Source organism: Vulpes lagopus, chromosome 17 (assembly GCF_018345385.1).
Source record: "Vulpes lagopus strain Blue_001 chromosome 17, ASM1834538v1, whole genome shotgun sequence".
In the NCBI taxonomy this organism is placed as follows: Eukaryota; Metazoa; Chordata; class Mammalia; order Carnivora; family Canidae; genus Vulpes; species Vulpes lagopus.
Genome location: NC_054840.1, coordinates 14,912,730 through 14,927,380, shown reverse-complemented (window position 1 = coordinate 14,927,380; position 14,651 = coordinate 14,912,730). Strand labels below are relative to the sequence as shown.

The 14,651-nt window shown below is 37.5% G+C and overlaps 1 protein-coding gene across 1 annotated transcript in view; it reads left to right on the top strand.

Annotated features, from left to right (window-relative positions):
• The window catches only part of LOC121477618 (translation initiation factor IF-2-like), a 72,261-nt gene extending 57,982 nt beyond the window's left edge, over window positions 1-14,279 (top strand). Inside the window, exons 4-5 of the mRNA XM_041732064.1 lie at window positions 10,209-10,354; window positions 14,204-14,279. Coding sequence (XP_041587998.1) covers window positions 10,209-10,354; window positions 14,204-14,259 — 202 coding nt within the window. The 3' untranslated portion in view covers window positions 14,260-14,279. The remainder of the gene's footprint in view (window positions 1-10,208; window positions 10,355-14,203) is intronic.
• Window positions 14,280-14,651: the final 372 nt, after the last annotated feature.

Below are 14,651 nucleotides of genomic sequence, written 5' to 3'. Positions count from 1 at the left end.
GGGCTGTTCTCTGTAGAGAAATAAGCATTATATTTTGTCCCTTTCTGCCAGGCATTCAAATTACCGTTTCAAATTTTTGAGAATGAGAAGTTTCTAAGAATTATTTTCTGCCTTCCATAGTTTTCCACTGACCACTGTTTTATAATATGTATATTGAAATAATAAATTTGATAACAGGTAATAAAAGCAAGAAAGCATAAAATAGGTTCAATTCCAGAAAAAAGACCATGGCTTGAGATTGTGAACAAAGCTGTACCTGTTGTTATTACTGAATTAGAGTTGCCTCGTAACTCTACCCAGCTGTTAATTAAGCACTTAGGCAGCCACAGTCATTAACTCTTTCAGGTCCCCAGGACACTACTTAGTTATTGCTTCAATTTACTGTACTAAGCTTACTAATAGGCAATGCCTTAAAACATTGAGAATATCTGACTCATAATATGTTTCATCTTCTTGATGATTAGTTGGAAAAAGCAATTCTAATTTAGTTCCTCCTTCATTTTAATTTGGGTTAGCAGATGTTCTATGTGTGCTGCAGTCAACTATTTAATTTACATTATAGAAGAGCCTATAATAGCAATTTATCAGGGTTTGTGTGTGTGTGTGTGTGTGTGTGTATGTGTATGTGATGTTATAGTGTGGTTTTAATTTCCTCCAAAATGTTGGTATAAAAATAGGATATATTTTATTTTCTTAATTCACATAGAATATCCCAAGAGCAAAATTGGGTTCATAAAACTCAAGCAATATTTTAAAATTAGTTTTGTTTGAAGAGGGGATGAGACAAATAGAGGAAAAAAGTAAAGCAAAGAAAACAAGGAAAGTGAAGAGAACAGTGAAGCTCTAGCCTGCCAAGGATGTGGATCCATTTTAAGAACAGCTTTGTGATGGGTGGGGGAAGTAGTTCACATGGAAAACATTCCAAGTTGTGGTATGATGTTAACTTTTGAAAACTTACCTTACCGGTATTTTTTTCATGGGTAGTGTATATTTTGGAGGACATTTGCATAAGCCAGCATCTGAACAAATTGAAGGGAATGTACATATCAATATTTTAGTTTGGTAATTATAGGTTTTCCCAAGTCTTATTTAGAGGTAGTCAAACAGTAACTGCTTGTTGTTTTAAGCTTCTAAGTTTTGGGGTAATTTTTATGTGGTAATAGATAACATCTACAACCTATTATCATAAGATTGTCTTGATGACTAAATGAGAGCAAGTGAATAATACAGATTATCATTTTTAGGTTGGTCTATCAGAAATGATCAGAAGTTACTCCTTTCATATAGTTTGTACCTATTCTCTTGACAAGCTGAACTTTTTGATGTTCTGATAACTTTCTGTTCTTGTTTTAAATTTCTCCAAATTCTCTCACCACTCTTAAATTAGAGATTACAGACATTTCTACTTTCATTTCATACTGGAAATATATGATTGGCAAATATAGTGAATTCCTAGATCTTATAATAAAAATAAAATACATTGAAAAAATATTCAACTATTCATTTGTATATAGGTGAATAAAAAAAATTAGCGTCTGCCTGGTATGCTGAAAAGTCACTTTAGCAAAGCCTACATATTCTCTGTAGGGGTTTGATTAAAGAGTGGTCACTCTATGATCTCCTATATTTTGGATTATTTCTCAAAGATCACTGGGCCTTATCTATAGCAACTTCATCTTTATATCCACTGGTGGATAATCTTTACAAGATAGTATTTCAATCACTTAAGGCCTAGATCTCAAACTCAATTCTTCTAGGGACCGAGCAGATCAGGAAAATGAATGAGGTGAGCTGAATGGGGAGCATAGGTCCTCTGGGAATTGCAAATACTCAGCTCAACTAGTGTTCTTCTGCAGGAATTTGAATTCTGTGTTGCCAGATTCTTCTGGTTTCAAGGGAAGATGGAAATCTGGGTTTGAATTTATGTGTTTTTGAAAAATTTTTAGAGAAAACTCTCCATATTTTAAAACATTGTTTTATTTGTTTTAAACATCTGCAGATTGGATAAGATATATCTCTGAACTATAGTCATTTCCCAGATACAAAGAGCTGAGAGAGAAGCTGAGTGTATAGACTGCAGTTACTATTTTGTGGACAAAACCTGTATGTACTGGAAGAAAGTTTCAGAAGCTTGTGTTTTCCAGGTGTTTGGATAAATAATGCATGGTTTCTAAAAGGAGGCCATCTCTGACACTGCATCATCAGACAAATATAGTGTTTAAAGTCTTCTCATCAAATGTTCTCATTCATACAGTCAAACTAGTTTAAATTTCAAAGAAAAACATTTCCCCCATGCCTATAATCACTTTCCTGTGGATTCACAGTGGCCTGTGTTACAACACTGCTGTTTAACCAGCTGCAAAAACAATAAATGGAAGCCAATATAGAAAAGGTCATCTGTCAGTTGGTTAGCACTGATTCATCATCACAAGGGCCAGGATTCTATCACCATCACCTCAAGTATGCCAGCAACCTGCAGGGTACTAAATAAACGTGCTCTGCTTTTGACCTTTACTCTTTTCACTTTCACAATGTTTGTTACTTTATTCAGCACGACTACTCATGTAAAATGCGAATCTTTTGTCATAATCTTAAGAATATTATTAATGCATAATTATATGGCAGGAACTACATTTTGAATTGCTGGGAAATGAGAAAAGATGATATCTTTAGCCTCTTCCAGGTAGGATCACATTCTGCTATTTCTACCATATGTATTGTTCTTATAGCTGTTCTCTTGAACCTATTGATTTCTGGCTACTGAAAAGAATAATATAGACTACTTTGTTTTTCTGAGAGGTCTGTTAGGTAAGATTTATTGCATCTTAAAGTTTGAACTGAAACTATACTTTCCCAATTTCCCAATTGCAGAGAGAATGGCTCCATTAATGGTAGACATTACTCATTGGATAAAGTTTATTTTAAAAATTTACTAAGTGGTCATACTTTCCCAGGCTGCTATTGATGATAAAATATTGAGCAAGACCCTAAATTAGTGAAGTCAATCCAAGTGGGAGACAATTGATCATTAACAATATTTACTTTATATATAAGAAAAATCAGTAGTTTTTTCTGCTTTACATATAGTAGACAAGGACATTTTTCATTAGCCTATTGGTAAAAATGAACACGTTCAATATTAGCAATTCTTTAAAGAATGAGGATATTTTGTAGAAAGGAAGATTAAGCAATTTCTATACAGATTTTGATCCTCTTTATATTATGTATTTAATAAGATTGAATACCTGAAAATGAATGGTGAGTCCATTGTTGTATTTCTTTTGTCTTTTGAAAGAGAAATATAAAGTAAGTGTGAACTAGCTTTTCCCAGTCCAATCCTCCTGCATATGACACCTATAAACTCTGAGCAAAAATAAACAACTACCTAGAGGCATTGGAGACCAAAAGCAGTTAGAAATTGGGTCGTCAACAGTCAGAAAAGGAAAATTGCACTGGGTGAGTTTCTCCATTTTTCAAAGACTTTTAGCTTGAGGAAAAGCCCTAGTCAGTGTGGCTAGAACCTCTTGCATTGAAATCCACAATTTTATTGGCTTGAGGAACCAGAGGATAGAGTTTGGAGGGACCACAACAGCAGGAGAATAAAAGGAAACATCCCAACAAGAAGAGAACCTGGGAGGGAACCTCACATTCTGCATATGAGTTCTGTCCCAATTTTTTGGTGGGCCTAAACCATGCATACACGGGGAAGGCTCTAAGCAGCCTAGGTAAGGCTAAAAAAACTGAATGATTTCAGATATACACACATTATGGGGGAGACAAAGTTTGAAGTTTGGTTCCACCCAAGTAAGCTGCCTGCTAAAACAACAACAAAAATCAGTACTTTTCAGAGAAATGGGACCAGAATGGAGTGATATGTCCTTGTCCTAAGTGCAGTAGAGTCAGGGCAGTGATAGTTTGCCATTTTCAGTCTTTTTAGTAGGAAACAAACTCTGCTAGAAAAGATAAAGAAGATTGGAAAGCAGGTAGATAACCTAGAGGGTCTAAAACTTTACAAAATTGATAGAGACAAGTTGGAGCAACAGAAGCAATTCAGTTCTGTTGGATTGGACTAAGAAACTTTTTTATTATTTTAAAATTTTTATTTATCTCATTTTTTAAAGATTTATGTATTCATTTTAGAAAGAGAGAGAGCAAGAGAAAAAGAGAGAGCATGTGCACATTCATATTGAGTGGGGTGGAGGGCAGAGGGAGAAGAAGAGGGAGAGAATCCCAAGCAGACTCTCCACTGAGTGGAGCCCCATACCAGGCTCAATCTCATGTTTCTGAGATCATGACCTGAGCCTAATTCAAAAGCTGATTATTTAACCAAATGAGCCACCCAGGTGTGCCAGAAAAAAAAATTTTTTTAAACAGAAGAAAAGCATACAGATTTATTTAAGTTTTATGTGACATAGAAGCCCTCATAAGAAAATAAACACCCAAAGAAGTAGTTGGACCTTTGTACTTTTGTGCTAGGTTTGTTATGGCAGCCTGAGCAACTAATACAATTCATCGGCATAATTAACTCTCTTCTCTTCACTATTGTAACTGATATCTAAGTCCAGGACTTTCCCACATTTTTCAATATGCAGATTCCCTGCAGATCATCGTGGAGATATGAAAATGTCCAGAACATGCGCTTCTGAATTTCAGGGTTTTGACTATGTTATGTATTTGGTTAAACTCATACGCTTTGTCGCATTCCTTAACTGAATTCTATTTTGAAGGAAGATAAATAGCTCTCCTAAAAGTCAGCATGAGGCTTTTAACAGATTGATGGTCAACATCTTGCTGTGAGTCCTTCATGAAGCATGGATGAGTCACACCAACCTCCTCTAGCCTTGAAAATTCTATGATCTATTACAAAACTCTGATAATTTCTCTAATCTTTTGACAGCACTTTCTGGCATGTGACAGGCAGTTATTTTGCACCTGTATTAGTGACAATAAGAAAGACAGCTTTATCGATATGTGGTCATTCCTCAGTGGCTATTACTTACTTTATATGATTTATATTTTCTATAGCTCTATCTCTGTGCTCTTTGGATACACAATTTTTTATATATATTTTTAAGATTTTATTTATTTATTCGTGAGACACACACACACACACACACACACAGAGAGAGAGAGAGAGAGAGAGAGGCAGAGACACAGGCAGAGGGAGAAGCAGGCTCCATGCAGGGAGCCCAACGTGGGACTCGATCCCGGGACTCCAGGATCACACCCTGGGCTGAAGGCAGAGGCGCTAAACCGCTGAGCCACCTGGGCTGCCCAGGATACACAATTTTTGAAGACAATTTAAAAGCATTAGGACTCCAAACTTAGGTTAAAATTGAGCCTTGAATACAGTTATCAGTCCCATTTTTTATTCAGCTAGGCATTGACAACATATTTCTTAACCCCGCTGGTTGTACAAAAATCTTTGCTAATTTCATATAAAAGTATCATCACTTGTTAGCAAATAAAAGATATATCTCAATTTTTAGATATGAATAAAAATAGTATCTGAGAACAAAGAAATATGAAAAATCAAAGAAAAATAATAATTCAAAACTAAACACAAATATAGATATTTCTGCCTTCTGAGGGGGGATATGAAGGTGAAAGATTATGTTGGGGAGAAAGGAATTTTCCACTGTTCAAGGTTCTTTTAACCAGGGGCAGCTGGCTGGCTCTGTTGGTAGAGCATGCAGCTCTTGATCTCGGGGTTATGAGTTCGAGCCCTATGTTGGGTGTGGAGATTATTTAAAAATAAAATATTTTTTAAAAAAATATTCTTCTAACTGGACTAAGAATTAAATTAACTCGAAGGAGATTAACAGGAGAAAATCAAATTTAATTTTCTACATGAGGGGAATCCACACAGACATGAAATTCCAAAACCAGGCAAAATTAGGTATATATCTCATTCTGTACTAAGGAGAAAGAGGTAGGAGTCTGGGACTTCAAAGGGAAAGAATACAATTCACTGGAAGATGAAAAAGTCTAAATGGTAAATAAATGTTTGCTGGGTCATGCAGATATAATGGGATATAGGAATTTTAACAAACACACTTTGCTAAACTTCTCTACAATCCCTAATTCATATTATAATATAATTATCTATGGTGATGTTTCTCTTCTTGGAGCAAGTCTTCTATTCTTTCCAGGCAGTTTGAAGAGATATCAGAGTTTCTTCTTGAGCCTTCTGGGCCTTGATTGTTTTCAAATAATTGACATCCAAGGTAGCCTGTTTTGGGGCAACCTCTCCTTGGCTCCTACAATAGCATAACTCCTATTAGCAGCTGAGCAATGTATCTTTACTTCTCTCTTTCTTCAGATGCTAGTGAGAAAGGAAGAAGGAAAAAGACTGAAATTGCAAATCCTCTGTCCATTATTCTCTGCAGATAAAGAGTGGGACCTGCAGTCAATGCCCACAGTTGTTAAAGCATTTAGGAGTGGAAATATCTCATGTGCCAGAGCCTAGTTAGTGGTTGGGAAACAAAATTGCTCTGCATAATAATACAAGGGAAATTGAATTTACTAGGGAAATCTAGAGAAGGAAGGTGTCTAAAGAGGAGAAATAGGAAGTGTGAAAAGGGAATATAAAAATATGACAGGAGGCCATAGCCTTTGGAGATGGAGGTCATCTGTGCAGAATTTCAGTCATTGGTGTGGCCCACAGAATTTAACAAGGACATCTAAAATTCAACTTTAAGTTTTTTGCCAGGTGCCACTATCTTGAAGTCTCATCCTTCATACACAGCATTCCGGAATCTGTAAAGCTGCTGCATGTGTGTTAGGATAAATAAAATGGTTTTTCTCTGTTTGTAAAGGAGAAGAAAATTATTCCCTTCTCCTTCTTCCTTGAAAGGGTCTCTTTAAAACAAAGGAGTCCTTGATTCCCTACTCTAACATTTGGGAAGATAGATAAATCTCTCCAAGGCTAGATAAACCTCATCTCCTGTTTCCCTATGCAAAGACGTTTCCCAAATCTGGGCTTCATACCCCCTTGAAAGTTCCACACAAATTCTGAAGTTAATCTAGCAGACTATCTTGAGTAACTATTTGTCTCTGAAGTAGATAAGAGGAGTTTAATTATGCTTTCTTCTGCTTTATTCAATTAATTATGTGAAATTTTATTATAACTTCATACTCATAGTCTACCTATGTGCATGTACTACTCTATTGGCTTACTGAGTAGTAAATTAGATCCTTGGACTCAATTCCAATATGTGTATTTGGCAGTGAGAGCATGTCCCAACACCAAGCAATTCTCAGACACCAGCAAGATGTCCAAGAGTTTAACTCAATTCTGGCACTATTGTCCTGGAGGAGATAGTTTCAGATTCCACAGACTATAGGTTCAGTTCTACAAGACTGCTTGCTACCTATCCACTCCCCCTACTTAAGACACTAGTCAGTCATAAGTCCAGACTGTTACCCATGCTTCTAAACAACTAGCTATAAATCAGATTCCCATGACCTCCTACTTGGGTTTAATTTCCCACAGATGGAAGAAATGCTAAGGTAAGGTATGGGGAAAGGGGTTGGAGTTTCTATGCTTTCTCCAAGCTTGTCACCCTCTCCTATCTCCACATGTTCACAACCTGGAAACTCTCTAAACCCCATCCTTTTGAGTTTTAATGGAGCCTTTATTAAACATTTATGATTAATTGAATCATTGGCCATTGGTGATTGATTCAACCTCCAGCACCTACTCCCTTTCCCCACCCTACAGGAGGTAGTTGGAGTGGGATTGAAAGTTCCAAATCTATAATCACATCATTGGCTCCATTGGCCACCAGACTTCATCCTTCTGTGCTTTCAAAAGTCATCTCATTAACAAAGACACCTATATCACTCTCCACACTTAGGAAATTCCAAGGGTTTAGGGAGCTGTGTGAGCCAGGAACAGTGGACAAAGACCAAATATATATGAGAAATATATTTTGGTCATATATATTTCTTAGAAATCACAGTATCACAAGTACTAAATCAATTTTCTTTATTTTCTGCATTGATGTGGAGGTGTCTCTTTTGTTCATAGGACTTTTATTTGCCTAACACATGTCTTTTAGGCTTTAGAAAGAAATTAAGAAAAAGGAGATGTGACTTCTATTGGGGACCATGCTCTAAAGAAGAGATATAGCATCTGCACACAAATAATTTATCAAAAGCAAAAGTTTGGAGCCAGAGAAGACAAGGAGAAATGTAGTACCTCCTCCTCCATACCCACTCCCACCTCAATACAGAGTATCTTCTTACCTTAGTTGACATCTGGGACAAACACAAAATAATAATGCAGATTACCCTGCATGGAATGTTTTGATGTAATTTTTTAAAAAGATTTTATTTGTTTACTCATGAGAGGCACAGAAAGAGAGAGAGAGAGAAAGAGAGAGAGGCAAAGACACAGGCAGCTCCATGCAGGGAGCCTGACGTGGGACTCTACCCGGGTCTCCTGGGTCACGCCCTGGGCTAAAGGTGGCGCTAAACCGCTAAGCCACCAGGGCTGCCCTGATGTAATTTTTTTAAGTAATCTCTACACCCAATGTGGGGCTCAAACTCATGACCCCAAGATCAAGAGTTAGTTGTATGCTCCACTGACTGAGCCAGCAAGCACCCCTCTAATCTTTTTTAAGAAGGAACATTTGTGTAACATCTTCCATGTTATGGGACATTTTTTAAAACATCAACTTGATGATTGTATGATAACATTGAATGGATACATAAAAATTTATTTAATAAATTTACCCTTTTTTGTTATAATATTTAGATGAGTAGCTCTGTTTTTTGTTTAGTTTGTATTTTCCTTATATTTTTATTTAGATATAATTTCCAACTTCCAGATATTTGCAAGAATAGTACAGAGAACACCTATATACACTATTCCTAAATTCACCTACCATTAACATCTTGCCTCACTTGCTCTATCATTTGCTTTTTGTTGGGGGAAAATTTTTCTCTACCAACTTGGGTCAGATTGGGGGTATGGTGACCTGTGAATTAACTGACAATTTCCAGTTTTACAGGGGGAAAAGATTTACTTACATACATGTGGGAGCAGTCACAATAGTTTATCTAGCAGCTTAGGGGGAAAAGGGTGTGGGTAGTTAAGAGCTTCAGTGGGAATGTATGCAAGATTCTACTGGGCTTTTTCATCCTGATATTAATAGGCCATCTCCTTCCTGGATGGAAACTCCCCTTGAGGGCAATTTTCGGCAGCTGAATTCTCAACTACTGGTGCTAAGAGTTTGTTTACTCACAAACAGGAAAATTCCCCAAAGGGGGGTTAATGTTAGCTGTACATTCCAGGTGCTCTGTTTTAGTTAGATAAGGAAATTTCAGAAAAGGTTTGTGCACCTTTTGTAGTTCAAATGTTTCTCATTTTAAATAATCTTTATGACTTTCTGGTGAGTTATTAGTATTCTCATCTTTCCTGCTCCATGTGTATGTATCTGCAGCATGCACACACATATATGTGTAAGTATATACATATATATATTTACATTTATAGAAAGGAAGCAAAATATGCCACCCCAAAATAGGCCTCTTTGGCATATTCAGTATTTTAAGCTGGTTATTTATTTTTTTTTTTAAGATTTTGTTTTTATATTTGATTGAGAGAGAGAGCATGCAAGCAGAGAGAGGGGCAAAGGGAGAGGGAGACTCTCTGCTGAGCCTGGAGATCCAGCTGGGGCTCAATCCTACAATTTGAGATCGTGACCTAAACCAAATGAAGAGTCATATGCTTAACTGACTGAGCGACCCTGGTGCCCCTAAGCTGGTTATTTTTAAGAAATTGCAGACACAAGAAACTCTGAAAACCCAGTGGAAGTAACTGTTTCTATTAGAGACATGTACATTTATAAGAAAAATCTATTTGTAAGGGTGTCTTCCTGGCTGTACCAGGAAGAGGAGGAAACTATGTGGTTTCTTAATCTCCAGTAATTTACCAATGGAGAAGGCCTGGAGTTACATCTGCATTACAATCTTACTCTTTTTTTTACTGTTTTATTCCTGGTAATCTCCCACAACTGACTTCCCTGCAACATCTTCTTTTGTCTTTAGCTGAGGATGGTGTTTAAGGTGATGCGTTTGGCCATTTGGGAGGGTTACTCAGTTTTCCTGGGTCTCTCCCATGTATATAGAAGGTATACATGTTATCGAACTTTTTCTTGTTTTTGTCCTGTTGATCTGTCTTACATCAACTTAATTATTAGTTCAGCCAAAGAACCTAGACAAGAAGGGAAAAATCTCCCACCCCTGCAGATGGCGACCACGAAGGACAAACTTCACTGGCTTGATTTTGCTTGCTGTGAGGCTGCAGCAGCTGAAATCCTGGGATCTCTGACAGGGCCAGCCCAAGGTAAGAATTCTTACCATATTTGTCTCCCAGTTCTGTTTGCAGGGACTGGTTAAAACAAGAGTGATGAGTGAACTTTTCTTTTTCTGAATGTAGATTAGCAGGAGAAAATATCTGTGGAACTAGTTCCTTTGGTACAGTGACTCTGGTAAAGAATTGATTGTGGACAACTGATCAAAGAATTCACCCAAGGCAGAACAGAGGGAGATAGACATTTACTGAATTCACTGCAAGGGAGCAGTGGGCAGGACAGCAAAGGAGAGACTGCCCAGAGGCAGTGATAGGGGGTAATAATTAAGAGGGGGAGTAAGGAGGTATGGGAATGTATGGAATTTTCCTTATTTGGAGACTGTGCCTGGTTATAAGTAGCCTATTGGTCTGCTAGGACTTGCAGATATTTTGAGGTGGGTTGCCTAACTAATAAGCCTGTTCACATTCATTCCAGTGGTCACTGTGGACTCTTTTACCTTATTCAGGTTTCTATTACTCAAACCCTGCTCCGAAAAGTAGCCTCTACATTGGTAATGAGTACTTTTGTTTTTTATTGATCCTTTCCATCCCAGAGATAGTCACTATTTTTCTTTTTCTCTCTGTCTATTGTGTTGTTATCTTGCTCTGTGTCCTGAGAGTGTGGCTTTGTGACCACTGAGAATATTCTGACTGGTCTCCCAGTCAGAAGGTGCATTTATTGGTGTGCATTTTGGTGGCCAGTTGACGGGGATTCTGAGATACAAAGTCACAAGCAGTATTCTCTTTGTCCAACTGTGCCAGCTCTCAGGGAGTTTGTGATAGGAGGTCCTGGTCCATAAGGGACTTTTGCCATCCCAACCTCCATTGTTTGGTTAGTGCTGAAAAAAATCCCATCACTGTGGCATCTTCCTGCTGTCACAGATTAGTGGGTCTGTATCTGGAGATATCTCATGTTCTTGTGGGAAACCAGAAATATATTCATCATACCCTTCTTACCACCTGTAAAAATGAAGGCCTTTGCTTTCTTAGAATGTCTTTGGGAGCAAGCTTTCTAGATCCTGAGAGGTCTGCAAATTTTGCACTGTCTTGTAGGATGGCTCTTTCATCTTTGGTTAAGCCATGAAAAGGCTTATTGATTTGAGTTACTAGTAAGATTAATATACCCTACTCAGTGATCCCTGGGTGGCTCAGTGGTTTAGCGCCTATCTTCAGTCCAGGGCGTAATCCTGCAGTCCCGGGATGGGATCGAGTCCTACATCAGGCTTCCTGCATGGAGCCTGCTTCTCCCTCTGCCTGTGTCTCTGTCTCTGTCTCTCTCTCTCTCATGAATAAATAAATAAAATCTTAAAAAATAGACCCTACTCATCAATGGCCATATGATGACTCCTTCGAAGTGGACAAACTTTTTTTTTTTAAGATTTTATTTATTTACTCATGAGAGACACACAGAGAAGCAAAGACCTAGGCAGAGGGAGAAGCAGGCTCCCCACAGAAAACCCAATGTGGGACTCGATCCCAGGACTTTGGGATCATGACCTGAGCCAAAGGCAGACACTCAACCACTAAGCCACCCAGGTGCCCCTGGACAAACTTTTATATTTGAATTTTTTAAAAAGAGAGTTCTCCTCCTAAACAATGGTCTTATTGGTACCTATGAAAAGACCAGATTAAAAAGTGGACACCAAGGTATAATAGCTAGCCTTAAAGTCTCCCTCTACAGGATGAAAGAACAGAAATAAGACAAAAATGAATATCCACATCCAATGTAAATTCCCTTCCCCAAATCCTGGCCCCATCTGCCTGTTTTAACTTCTCTTTCCTTACAAGATTTATAAAGAACACTCTGGCTTAATCTCTAGGCCCAAAGTATACAGATTACTCATGTAAATGCTGAAAGCCAGAAAGTAAATTTAGCAGAAGCATCTAGGACAGGTAATGGGGCTCACTTTGCTATTTCTTACCTCTCTGACTTTCCAGGGCTCTGAAATCAGCCAGCTTCAGATTTCCTATGCAATCTTCTTTGTGGAGGTATCCTAGACATCCCACCCAAAGAAGTCATGTCCCCTGGACAGCAACAGATCTTTTAAATTATAAAGCCCTTCTACCTCCACTTCAGCATATCTTTCCAAATTTACAGAGGAGTTACAAAGATTAGTGTCCATTTATAACCCACCTCACAGAGGAAACAAATGACCAAAATTCCTCCTAGGCCCCCTAAAGTGATCAGCTGCAGGCTAATGTTCAGGGACTGATAAAAGCCAAAGTTGAATTCTATATATATATCAATTCTAATATATGGGGATCCCTGGGTGGCTCAGCAGTTTAGCGCCTGCCTTCGGCCCAGGGCGTGATCCTGAAGTCCTGGGACCAGGTCCCAGGTTGGGCTTCCTGTGTGGAGCCTGCTTCTCCTTCCGCCTGTGTCTCTGCTTCTCCCTCTGCCTGTGTCTCTGCCTTTCTCACACTCTGTGTCTCATGAATAAATAAATAAAATCTTAAAAAAAAAGAACTCTAATATATGTAATTAAAACTGCTAGAAATAATGAGGAACACATTTCTATATGCAAAGAAAATAGAATGTGTACTTTTAGTAAGAAAAAGTATGAGGAATGGACTTGCATTTTTGTTGAGGGAAAAGAAAGTAATTTTGTCCTAGAGCAATGCTGATATTTCACAGTAATCCATAATCCTATTTAGTCAAGTGTTCAAACATTTTGACATTTCTGACAAAGTTTTCAAAATCAAATTCTTTAAAAAAATTTTTTGTTTTTAATTTTAATCCCAGTATAGTTAACAGACAGTGTTATATCAGTTTCAAGTGTACAGTATAGTGATCCAACAATTCTATGCATTTAGTGCTCATCATTGTAAATATACCCTTTATCTCCTTTACCTATTTCACCCTCCCCCTACTCAGCTCCTCTCTGGTTACCATCTATAGTTAAGAGTCTTTTTATTGTTTTGTCTCTCTTTTCTTTTTCCTTCACTCATTTGTTTTATTTCTTAAATTACACATATGAGTGAAATCGTATGATATTTGTCTTTCTCTGACTGACTTTGCTTGGCTTTATACTCTCTAGCTCTATCCATGTTGCAAATGGCAAGATTTCATTTTTTACAGCTGAATAATATTCTAGTGTCTGTCGTGTGTGTGTGTGTGTGTGTGTGTGTGTGTTTTGGACCTTCACCCATTCATCTATTGATGGACATCACTTAGGCTGCTTTCATGATTTGGCTATTGTAAATAACCCTGTTATAAACATAGGGGTGCATATACCCTTTCAAATTAGTGTTTTTGTATTATTTGAGTAAGTACTCAATAGTACGATTACTGGATAGTGGACTAGTTCTATTTTAGATTGTTTGGGGAACCTCCATACTGTTTTCCACAGTGACTGTGCCAGTTTGCATTCCCACCAAAGTGCATAAGAGTTTCTTTTTCCCCACATCCTTGCCAAGAGTTATTGTTTCTTCAAAATTAAATTCTTAATGAAGTTATTTTTTGATCTGGAAGAAATTTTGGGATATTTTAGGAGGTCCCAGGAAGTTCTTAAAAGATTTGTTAAACTAATTAGGCTTATTTGGTATATTAAATTATGTGGGAATCATTGTCAAATAAGTGATGTTAAACCTTCTTAGATTATATTTGTGAAGATATATGTTATTAATAAGTGTTCTAAAGAATGTGTGAAGTTTTAAAAAGTCTCGTTTGTCTTGGTATAATGTTAGCACTTATAATTCTAGTTATTATCTTGAAGTGTTGTGTGTCACAGAAATAACCAAATTTCTTTGTCAATACATCACAGTGAACTCTCAGCAGATCTTTAATCATGGGCATTTTTAAGTCTTATAGATAGTTATTGTTTTACTCTGATAATTTTGCAGGTGTGTTTGTCTTCAGAGATTCATGGACAGGACTTTTGACAAATATGGCATTCTGATAACCTAAAGGTCACAAAACCGAATTGGGTAAGAATTTCTGGAACAGGTGGGAAAACTGGATTCAGCAAAAAAAAAAAAAAAAAAAAAAAAAAATTAATAGCATGGGACTGAATGAACTGAAGGGGATGATTTTTTTTTTTTAAGATTTTATTTATTTATTCATGAGACACAGAGAAAAGCAGAGACACAGGCAGAGGGAGAAGCAGGCTCTATGCAGGGAGCCCGACTTTGGACTCGATCCCGGGTCTCTAGGATCAGGCCCTGGGCTGAAGGCGACTCTAAACGGCTAAGCCACTGGGGCTGCCCTAAGAAACATTCCTGATTTTTAAGAATATTTTGTCTTTCCAAATTTAATGAAACTTTTTCTCTTAAGCTAACTATGATTTACAGC